The sequence below is a fragment of the Tachypleus tridentatus genome, chromosome 4, assembly GCF_004210375.1.
Source record: "Tachypleus tridentatus isolate NWPU-2018 chromosome 4, ASM421037v1, whole genome shotgun sequence".
NCBI classification, from domain to species: Eukaryota; Metazoa; Arthropoda; class Merostomata; order Xiphosura; family Limulidae; genus Tachypleus; species Tachypleus tridentatus.
The window spans coordinates 92,091,019-92,102,834 of record NC_134828.1 but is presented as its reverse complement, the minus strand read 5'-3'; the positions used below and the strand labels follow the sequence as shown (position 1 = coordinate 92,102,834).

At 35.0% G+C, this 11,816-nt stretch overlaps 1 protein-coding gene across 1 annotated transcript; it reads right to left on the bottom strand.

The window, feature by feature from the left end:
- Nucleotides 1-2,168: 2,168 nt before the first annotated feature.
- LOC143248165 (oxytocin receptor-like) lies at nucleotides 2,169-11,465 on the bottom strand. Its single transcript, XM_076496596.1, has 2 exons — nucleotides 10,989-11,465; nucleotides 2,169-3,646 (listed from the first exon to the last, which is right to left on the bottom strand). Exons 1-2 carry the CDS (start codon nucleotides 11,463-11,465, stop codon nucleotides 3,080-3,082), a joined length of 1,044 nt encoding a protein of 347 aa, XP_076352711.1. The 3' UTR covers nucleotides 2,169-3,079.
- Between the last annotated feature and the right edge of the window lie 351 nt (nucleotides 11,466-11,816).

Sequence of the window (11,816 nt, the reverse complement as noted above, 5' to 3'; positions counted from 1 at the left end):
TGATTATTATCACTGAATATTTGAATTTTAATACATTTGTTTGTTTTCAGTTTCGCGTAAGGATGTGGTTAACCAACAACTAATAATAGTTACAACAAATTAATTACTGTGTAAACTTACCCGAGACTGAGTGTATGACCTTTGAGTTAAGTCAGTTTTTCATGTTTTTGAATAGACATACGGTTTCTAATGTATTATTTTTTTAATATGAGAGCAGAGTAATTTCAAACTTAGTGCAAATCTAGATTGAAATTTCTTTTGTTCTAACAATTTTAGTCTAGGTAGACATTAAGTGAAATTTATATAAAAAAATAAAGACTTTCAATTCCATTGTACGATATTTGTGTTAATGACTTTCCTTCATAAGCTTTCTTATGAATGGAGTTTAGACGAAACTGGATATCATGAATAAGTTATTATTTAGCAATAACTTAATAAGTCACATAGAAAATGGTTGTTTGGTTTGTTTTTAATTTTCGCGAAAACCTACACGAGGGCTATCTACGCTAGACGTCCCCGATTTAACAGTGTAAGACTAGAGGGAAGGCAGCTAATCATCACCACCAACCGCCAACTCTTTAGATACTCTTTTACCAATGAATAGTGGGATTGACCGTCACATTATAACGTCTCCACGTCCGAAAGGGATTCAAACCCGCTATCCTTGGATTACGAGTCTATTGCCTTAATCATCTGGCCATACCGAGCCGAAAATGTTTGTATTAGTAACAAGTACTTACAAACGACGACCATTGATATAGAGATACGTGTGCGGACTTCTACTGCTAGAAACTACGTTTCGATACTCGTTGTGGGCAGAGTACAGTACAATGTAAGTGACAAGTAATTGTTTTCGATTTCAATCCATGTGGCTCAGCTGATAAATGTTCATGAAGTAGTAAAGAAAACTGTACACATTTATCAACATATTAGTACTTATTTCAAATTTTCATGTTGCCATTTTAATTCATTTTAAAGGGTAATTTGATAAATTCATTTATGGGCATAACGACCATTTTATTCAATTGAGCACCCTGACCACGTGGGTGCTAGTACAAATACATCCACAATAGTTGAGTGAAGATAAATCGTACCTGTTTGTTTGTTTTTGAATTTCGCGCAAAACCACAAGAGGGATATCTGCGCTAGCCGTCCCTAATTTAGTAGTGTAAAACTAAAAGGAAGGCAACTAGTCATCATTTCCCGTTGCCAGCTCATGGGCTACTCTTTTAACAACGAATAGTAAGACTCGTTCCTTCAACTGTCGAAGCGTTATAATGTTACGGTCAATCCCAATATTCATTAGTAAAAGAGTAGCCCAAGATTATAGGCCCGGCATAACCAGGTGGTTAAGGCAATCTAATCGCAAACCGGGGGCCGCGGATTCGAATCCCCGTCACACCAAACACGGTCGCTCTTTCAGACGTGGAATCGTTATAATGTGACGTACAATTCCACTATTCGTTGGTAAAAGAGTAGTCCAAGAGTTGACTGTAGGTGGTGATGACTAGCTGCCTTCCCTCTAATTTTTACACCGCTATATTGGGAATGGGTAGCGCAACTAGCCTTGGTGTAGCTTTTAGTTATATACAATCGACAATTTTAAACGCGTGGGAATAATATTATCTTACTTTAACATGAAAAATGAAACAACGTCAACGAATGATGTACCAATTTTTATTCAGGTCCTACAAGACAAAATAAATAAACATACACACGTATATGTTTGTTTATAATAGTTGTTTAATAAATGGGTAATTTAAGCAAGAATATATATTTGCACATGCACGTTCCCTCTTTCTATATATGCATGTGTGTGTGTGTTTATGTGTAATTTATATAATTTTTATAAATTAGCAACTGTATATTTACGTTTGGAATCACTGGACTTAGTACGTTTCAACATGGGACCTATTGGTCTGTCTTAGCTCTTCTGTTTTTCAAACTAAACTGAAACAATTAACATATAAATTTAAAAGCAATCTTAATGCCTGCCTTTATCATTCATATACTTATTAAAATTTACCCTCAACTGGCTTAAATGTACTGTCTCCACAACAACAGAATGCAAGATGCTCCCAAGTCTAACCACTCGTTCAGAAAATTAAAACTGTATTATCTGAAGATCACTCCTATCCCGCCAAAAATTATATTGGTGTTCCCTAGTCCTCTATTCTTACCGCTAAGCATGAAAAACAGGTGATTTATTAACACTATTAATTGTCTCTATAATCTTAAGCATCTCAGTCAGATTTCCCTCTAACTGTTTTCTTTTCAAGATAAAACAATTTGAGAGATTTCAACCTCTCCTCTTATGAGAACCCCCTCCATTCTAGACACCATTATATAACCATCCTATGATCTCTTTCCGATAATTCATTGTCCTTGCTAATGTAAGAATTCCAAGGCTGAACTCAAAATGTGACCTACTTACAATGAAATTGTAATCTCTTTATTGTATCGATGAAGGAATAACAATAGAAAGGACTGAGTCAAGAACTTGACATCCTCTACTTTCAAAGGTTCTGGTTTAACTGTAATATTCATAGGTGAAAGTATATTCCATTTCTACACACTGATTGGATTTTACCCCTTAGGTATAATATGTAACATCATAATATATAAGATTAAATCATAAAGCATATATATATATAAGTACATATCAAGAACACATACTGCTTTTACTGTTCATATATTCAACTATGTTGAAATATACTTTGAACCATCATACCAATCACAGTTTAATATCCAGAGACATTTAATGGAGTGTAAAATAAATGACGCCGCGTATTCAAGTTGATAGATCAGAAAATATATAAATGTTGAAAACATATATTCAGAGCCTTTGAGTCTCCATGAAATGTTTGGTTTTCTGATGACGGCTTTGCCTTCTGATCATTTGGTGACGTGTGTTGTTGTTGAAGCAGCTACTGGCCATTGATGTCTCTCTCGACTTTAGATCGAGAAGAATCTCTGCGAAACCCGATCTTTCTTTATCATTCTGTTGAGGACACGAGACTTCCTTCTGTTGGCGGAATTTAGGCTTGAAGAATCTAAACTTGGGAGAATTACTGTGTTGTCAACTGAGGACTCTAGCTGGACGCCTGACGTTTATAGTGCAATTAAAAAAGAGAAAGACAAATGGATTTGTGGAAGAGTTGGAAACCGCTAAGGCAGCAAGGATTGAATAAGTCATAGCACTCATATAGGTGGGGTTACCATACATTCTCCACATTTCAACGATACAATAAGGTGAGCTGCAGAGCAAAAAAGATGTAATGATCACAAACGTCATTCGTAAAGTTTTCTGCTTAGCTCGTGATAAGCAGTTGTTGGGTAAACGTCGTAATGCAAATCTATCTACACGTGCACCATTCCCGAACTTTGTCTGATAGACAATTTCTTCTGCCTTCTCAGAGATCTTCTGGATTAATCTGGTGTAACAAATACTGATGACCAATAAGGGAATGATGAAGACTAGCACAACTACAACTGTTAGATAGACTTTAAGAAAGACAGCAGGGACATCATACAAAATATTTCTGCAGACGCTTTGATTCTGATAATCCATTTGGCGAAAAAGAAAGAAACAAGAAAAGTTGGTCAAACCAGCTAACAGCCAGCTCCAGGTAGCCAGATGGAGAGTCTATCAGAGAAAAAAAATCAACATTAGTAGAAGCAATAAAAAAACACATGAATATTGATTAGCACTTTGTTAGACAACGCTTTTTAGAGTAGAACAAATTTTAAACATGTTTACGTCACAATTCTGAACCATACATACGCTTTTCACAAAATACTTTAAGCGGAAGGGTTGAGAGTATAGGAAAATTGAACTGTTTGTTTGATTTTGATATTTCGCACAAAGTTACCAGAGGTTTATCTGCGCTAGCAGTCTCTACTTTAGCAATGTGACACTAGAGGGAAGGCAGCTAGTCATCACCACCCACCGCCAACTCTGGGGCTACTCTTTTACCAACGAATAGTTGGATTGACCGAAACATTATAACGCCCCCACGGCTGAAAGGGCGAGCATGTTTGACGCGACGGGGATGCGAACCCGCGACCCTCAGATTGCGAGTTCCACGCCTTAACACGCTTGGCCATGCCGGGCCGAAAATTGAACTCCTTTATGTATGATGCGATATTTGTTATATTAAATAATAAAAAATATGTGTATGATGTTGAGTAGAATAGATTATTATATATTAAATATTTCTGCTTTAAATAACATAATAAATTATTGTAAAATTACTTCCCACAAACGATAACATTTTTTAAATATATCATAAATGTTGATCTTGTTGGAACCTGAAACCAATCACATTTTTAGAATCACCATGATTTGTTGATTCATATTCCATTAACGTAATAGAAAGTGATAATTCATAGACGTTTACACGTTTATCATTATTCTAAGAGAGATGTTTGTAATTGAAGAAATTCTCCATAAATACGTGGAAATGCCCGAGAGTATTATGAAACATCTGTTTAAAATAGAAATTAAAACTCGTACATAAGAATTGTATGACTTAAATAGTATGTATATATTATTCATTAAAACAAAACAGACGAAATGACTGCCACAAGGTGCAGTTGGATATTTGCATTCTATCAAGTTTTTGAGATGTTTAATTATGAGTCTCGTTTATGTGTTCCTCAACGTTGTACGATAACTAACCATATCCACTTGATCATTTCAACAAATATAGTGGTTATTTACAGTTCTATTGTTTTGCAATAGTCAATTATATATAGATCAGTACTGATTCATAAGACTTCGAAGTGTACTTACTATTAAACCTGAAATCAAGAAGTGTTAGATGAAGATAAAAAATTGCTAAATCTAATCTAATTAGCCCCATAAAGCAAATGAATTTATAACAAGAAACCCACTTGAAAGAAAGACACGTGTCCGGCGACGGTCAGTTTGCAAACTCTTATTTGGGGCTCGGCATGGCCAAGCGTGTTAAGGCGTGCGACTCGTAATCTGAAGGTTGCGGGTTTGCATCCGTGTCGCGCCAAACATTCTCGCCCTTTCAGCCGTGGGGGGCGTTATAATGTGACGGTCAATCCCACTTTTAGATGGTAAAAGAGTAGCTCAAGAGTTGGCGGTGGGTGGTGATGACTAGCTGCTTTCTCTCTAGTTTTACACTGCTAAATTAGGGACGGCTAGCACAGATAGCCCTCGAGTAGCTTTGTGCGAATTTCAAAAACAAACAAACAAACAAAACTCTTATTTGTTAACCTGAAGTCGACTTAGGAAGGTCGAAACGTTGTTTTTTACTTGTAAAAAAAATGTTAATACCCACACCAGCCGTTCTGAGATACAAATAACGTGGTAGTTTAACATGTATGTTGAATATTAATATGAATTAAACTATCCTTTTCTAGAGTAATTCATCTCTCATAACAAAGATATGCTACACTTTAATTTTGGATTTAATTTTACCACACATGCTTTTTATATTAAGAAGAGAAAAGAATTAATAAAAATATTGTGCGCTTTAATCTTCTGAGCTATGTTTCCTATATCTGTCTTTTCACAATACAACTTATCTAATTAATACATGAAATGAATTAGAAAATGAATTGGAACGTTTGAAGTTTCTACAAAGCACTAAAATAATCATAACAATTACGAAAAGTTTTTGCTTTTATCAAAACTTCTGATCATAAAATATGATCATTAGTCTAATGGGAACAAAGAAAAAAATAGACACCATTATTTTAAAGCAGGAAAAATAATTAATTTGAAAGATGAAAACACATTATGTGTTATTCATACATATATAACATTTTGAGATAATGAAGCGTAATTATTACTGTATTAACTACAGTTGTTAATTATTAAAGGTATTTTTAATTCAGTACTCTAAAGGTTATAATGTACCTGTAGCACAATTAAACTGTGAAATATGTAATGCATTAAACTATACATTGATATTATTTAATAAAATGGTCGAAGATTATTCATTTATAACTACTATAGTGAGTTTTGGAAAGTGTACTTTGCTAGGAAAAGCCCCAAAATAATAACTAATTTTCAAAAAATGCTAAGAGATTTGTTTGGTTGGCTTAGAGCAAAGCCACATTGGGCTATTTGTTGTGTCCACCGTAGAAAATGCAAACCCGGATGTTACATGTGTGCCCGGCATGGCCAGGTGGTTAAAACACTTGTCTGGTAATCCGAGGGCTGTCTGCGCTAGCTGTCCCCAATTTAGCAGTGTAAGACTACAGTGAAGACAACTAGTCATCACCGCCTCCGCCAGCTTTTGGGCTACTCTTTTAACAACGAATAGTGTGATTGATCGCGCTTTTTAATGCCCATACGGCTGAAACAAAGCATGTTTGGTGTGACGGAATTTGAACCAGGGACCCTTGGATTAGGAGTCGAGCATCTTAACCACCTGGTCGTGCCGGGACTAGCTGTAACTTTTTCTAGTAGATAGCATCTGTTCGTCATGGTTAATTTACAGATCTGTATTTTTCACGATTTCTGTTTGTCACGAGTAATGGTTGCAAAGGAGATTTTTATTACAGCAGACCGCTTATTAAAAGCAGTCGACTCATTTAAAGTAAAAAAAAGAAAGTTGATATTGTGTATTTATTTAAGTACAAACATTGTACCATTACTTCTTACCGAGCAAAACAGTGTTGGTAATAAACGATAGACACCCACGGTTAATCGTATTTGGTAATAACAATGTTTAAAGGAAGTATTGCTCAACGTTCCAGTTTTTATTGCAACAAACGTCTTCGCAACGCATCAAACACAATCCTAAACCTTTGATATATCTTCATCGTCCTTCCAAGACCTCCAAGGACACTTTTAAACGCAACAGAGGCGCGACTGTCTATATTAGTTGCATTCTTGGGTTTTATAGTTACGTAATCAAATGTGATTACTGTCACATATTTTTCGTGAAAACAACTATTCGTTTGGATTTGAGCCTGGAGGCATGCAAGTTTCCACAAATTTGAAATTCTTGTTTATTATCGAAAAGACATGCCCATCTTTATAACAAAGACTTTCTTTATCACGGTCATTATCTTGAGATGAAACATTGTTAATGACTTAGGACAATATTTTCGAACTAGTTACTGTCTTAATGAGTCTGTTGTGCGAGTGTTTTCCTTCTATACGAAAGTTTCTCTCTATGAACACTCTTTATCAGAAAGGGATACGACATTACTTTCCAGTCATAAACTAACCAACTGCATCAACAGATATTATCAACATTTCGAAAACTTGCTGTGTATCATGTGTATAACTACTAAATTTGTCACAATATATAACCTCTCAGGAATAATTAATTAGTCAAGATAACGAGGGCAATGGATCGAATGTATGAGTGATCATGTTAATAAGGGACAGTATATTTATTCATATTGAAATATTGGAAAATAATTAAGTTTCGTTCGTACAAAGACGTTGTAGGTTAAATATCACTGATGTTCATATAATGTCGCTCACTCACTTCTACAGCAGCACCTCACGTGCTACCCAGGACGCACGACGTCGTAACCAAACAGGATTAATTAGCCGATGAATGCCACATCAATGAAGACACAGTTAGCATAACTTGTACTAATATAAGACTGATGTGGAGCACTTCCCTGATAGTACAATATGTATGATCTTCAAGCTCGGAACTTTACCCCTCATGTACGACTTTTTGTGTGTGCTGGTATAGTACCGTCGTAACAGAGCAGAAACGTATGGTGTATTATTCCCGAATGTTACAACAACATCACGCATACCTATGATTGGATCATACGTCATATATGCACAAAGCAGTAACGGGTATTTATCCAAATAATATTAACCTTGTGAAGTTGAGACTGGAATGATTGACCATTAAAGTCTTTTCTAGCACATTTCATGTTATGACATTATTGATAAGTCTGGATACGCCCAGATAGTACGATATTTATTTCTTAGTGCATAGGTTATTCACATATATAAATTCAAATACTCTCCACGATGTTGGGACACGACGCTTAAAACACTCACATGGTAACACTGATGCCACTAGACTCCACTCAGAGTAAACGTATGTTACATATAAGGAGTTTGTACACTTGTGGTCATTCATTTGCTCCCTGATGTGTGTATTAGTTGTCACTACTTCAAATTAGCATTTCATTGTTTCTAAAGGTAAACAAGTGTATCTTTATTCTAATGAGTATTCTAGTATAAACTTATCAGTAGGTATGTGTCTCCACTGCAGAAATGTACTTTCAGGTAAGTTCATTTCCTTTTGTGAATCCACACGTTTTAATTAACCTTTCATGTCCACGGTTGCTATTTGGTGGCATTCATATGGTGATACTAACTGGAAATTACTGGATAACCACGTTAGTCTCTCAGAAAAAATATCCCAATCTAGTCTCAGTTTATTTCAACGACTTACTGTGGATGTAAATATTTCTTTCCTTGTTGTCAATATTTCGACATTCTTGATAATTTACAAGATGTTTTACGACATTCATTCCGTTCTGATAAACTATTCATTATTTTGCGTATAACAGAGCAGAGAGATAGAGTTATATAACAGATGTGAATACTTCATAGAGGACAGTTAATGGAATAGGATAAATTAAGATAGTTTTAGATTACTGAATCTTTTTCCGTACACTCAAATTATTTATCTAGCCTGTGATTAGTTGAAATGAGTGGAAGACGCTAGTCTCGTTCTTGACTTTAGGTTTTTTTCATATTTTTCAGACATATTGGAAAGTTTGTTTGTTTGTTTTTAATTTCGCGCAAAGCTATCCGAGGGCTATCTGCACTAGCCGTCCCTAATTTAGCAGTGTAATAAGGCAGCTAGTCATCATCAACCACCGTCCACTTTTGGTCTACTATTTTACCAACGAATAGTGGAATTTACCGTCACATTATAACGCTCCAACAGCTGAAAAAGGAGTACATTTGGTGTAACGGGGATTCGAACACGCGACCCTTGGATTACGAGTTGAACACCTTACCCACCTGGAATTGTAGCAAGGAAGTTATTGTTTTCGTAAACTAAATAAATTATGGAAAGTATGCAAGAAGAAGTGGTGTGCTTTTGACAGGATATCGGTACGACTAAGCCTTCTGAAATGGTAATTACGCTGCAAGGCTACTGTAAAATTGTATTGTCGTCAGTTGAGCATAACTGGACGTGGTGAGAAGAAGTTTGATAATTTGGTGAGACTACAAGTGGTGAGTATCATTGAACTCCTAAGTTTTCCTTGTGAAATACCTTTAATTACTTCACATTCAACTCCATATTTGACATACATGTTTAATAAACAAATTTTTAATCATTTACTAAACGTTACAGAAAATAAGAGACTTGCAAATTATTTCTAATTGTATTATCACCCAGTAATATAAACAACAAGAACTGATATCCATATCGTGTCCGTTGGTGAGACAGCAGTAAGACTAGAGACTAAAATTCTGGATTCGTTTTCCCTCTTCGGACTACCCTCTGTTTGTTTTAGAGCAAAACTGTGTAACAGTCAAATCATATCACACATGGCTTCACAACTGATTTAAACTTTTTTAAATATTAAATAAATTTCAAATATTTATTAGGTTTGTTTGTTTTTGAATTTCGCACAAAGCTACTCGAGGGCTATCTGTGCTAGCCGTCCCTAATTTATCAGTGTAATACTAGAGGGAAGGCAGCTAGTCATCACCACCCACCGCCAACTCTTGGGCTACTCTTTCACCAACGAATAGTGGATTTGACCGCAGCTCTAAAAGCATGTAGGTACTTTCTGATAATTTATCTAAATATGGGTGATAATGTGAAGGCGATTCTGTCAAACGTATACAAATTATTTAATGTTTTAATATTTTCTTTTCTTGTTACAAAAGCAGATGCAGTTTTTTAGTTTGTTAATTATATATAGTAGTTAGGTGTTCGATATATTTCTTTTCCATAATTATTATGTTCGCGCGAATGACATTAATAACATACTAGTCAAATATATATGTGCGGTAATATTATTCTGATATTACGTAAAATGATTTTTACAAGTAAGTCAGAAAGTATTTGAAATCCTCATCTGTAAGCAGATTAAATTATGTTGTTATTCATAATATATTAATGGATGGTCTTCAAATTAATTTGTTTTAAATATCGTTCATGTTTTTGTGCATTGATTCTCTGTCCAAATACAGTTCAGCAAAATAATTCGGATATGATTTGTATGTATTTGTTTGAAAATGTAGTCATTTTATCCTACCAAGCGTCTAATGCGATTTAATAAAAAAACCCATCAAAATGTGTTTATTTCGCCTCAACACTTAGTACGATGCAGAAATCATACTGGGATTTAAAAATATATAAGATTTAAGATACAGTTTTCTTATCTTGCTCAAATTAACTGATTCATGAAATCAGTCTGTTTAACAAATTACCGTTTTACAATAAACTAGAAAACAAATAAGTGAAAACTTATGCCACGAAAAATAGCTGATATTAAATACAAGTTGTAATTTTCATAACGTTTCGAGCCAGGACACCCTTCCTCCGAAACGTTGTGACTATCAGAATATCTATTAACGTTAGCCGTTTTTCGTACTATTGGTTTTTACACTGAAGTAAATCATTGAGATAGAAAATGATTTCGCTTCTTAATACAAATCAAATTATGAATTATTCGGTTAGAAAATAAAACATAATTCATGTAAATTGTGTAAAATTCAAGTTTTAGGACGTAAATAATTATTTTGAAAATTATTTGAACACCTTTTGTTATAAACTATCACATCATCAACCTAACCCTAAAGAGATCTAAGAATCTTTGAATGATCTTGACTGATTTATTTCTTAATCAAGTGTCTTTCCAATAATGTTATATTTTACTTTCTTCAATTTATTATAAATATCAAATGAAAGGATAATGAAGTTATAAACATGATTTTACTGAAATAAGCGTTATTTATTCAATTTCATAGTCTCATTAACTTTCTAAAGTGATCCTACCTTCCATGGAGGAGACAGCGGTCTTCGGATAGCTCTATAACGGTCTAAAGCAATGGCTGATATAAGATAATTAGAAGCACAGATAGAGAAGGTCTGTAGGAACTTCACCAACCGACAAACAAAATCCCCTGCCCTCCATTCTCGGCCATAATACTCCCACACCAGCTGGGGACCAGTAGCACATACTGTTACCAGCACGTCTGCTATTGTTAGGTTAAGGAAAAGTCGTAGTACACGTGATTTTCTGGCCCGATGGTTCAACAACCAGAATAGCACGACTACGTTTCCTATGAATCCCAGAACTGCTAGAATCCATAGCGTAGTGACTCGTACGTTTTTAATCACAGGCTGGTCATACAAACTCTGCTGGTGTCTCACGGTTTTACTGACGTTTTGAACAAGTAAGGTGTCATTAATCTCCACCATAAGAAAATCGCTTAGAGAATCGTTCGAAAGTCTCTCCACTTTTTCGATCATTCTTGTGAACTGTTTAGTCCTATCACAAACGGATATATTCTATATAATTTATTAAAAACCTGAAAGAGAGTTTGATTCTATGAGACACTTCCGATATTTTGCTGTTGAAGCGTTAATTACGGTAAAATATAAATGTGCTGGACTTTACCTTACTTATTTGTCAGTTCGTATGTCTCAGTCTGTTTCACAGGCACGTGTTGCGCACTTCTTGGACCGAATACAATAAACTGAGTATGCGCGTGAGGAACTTTAATGTTGAAATGCGCTATGGTTGTATGAAGACTGATTAAAAAGTTTGTTGCAGGAAATCATTGCTTTCGTTGACATGAGAAAAAAAATACGTTATCTGCA

Excerpts from the sequence above, each read along its gene's own strand:
- LOC143248165 (XM_076496596.1), bottom strand. The coding sequence starts at position 11,465 with ATGATCGAAAAAGTGGAGAGACTTTCGAACGATTCTCTAAGCGATTTT. Across the intron at positions 3,647-10,988 it reads CGCTGTCTCCTCCATGGAAG|ACTCTCCATCTGGCTACCTG; the intron begins GTAGGATCACTT and ends TTTCTCTGATAG.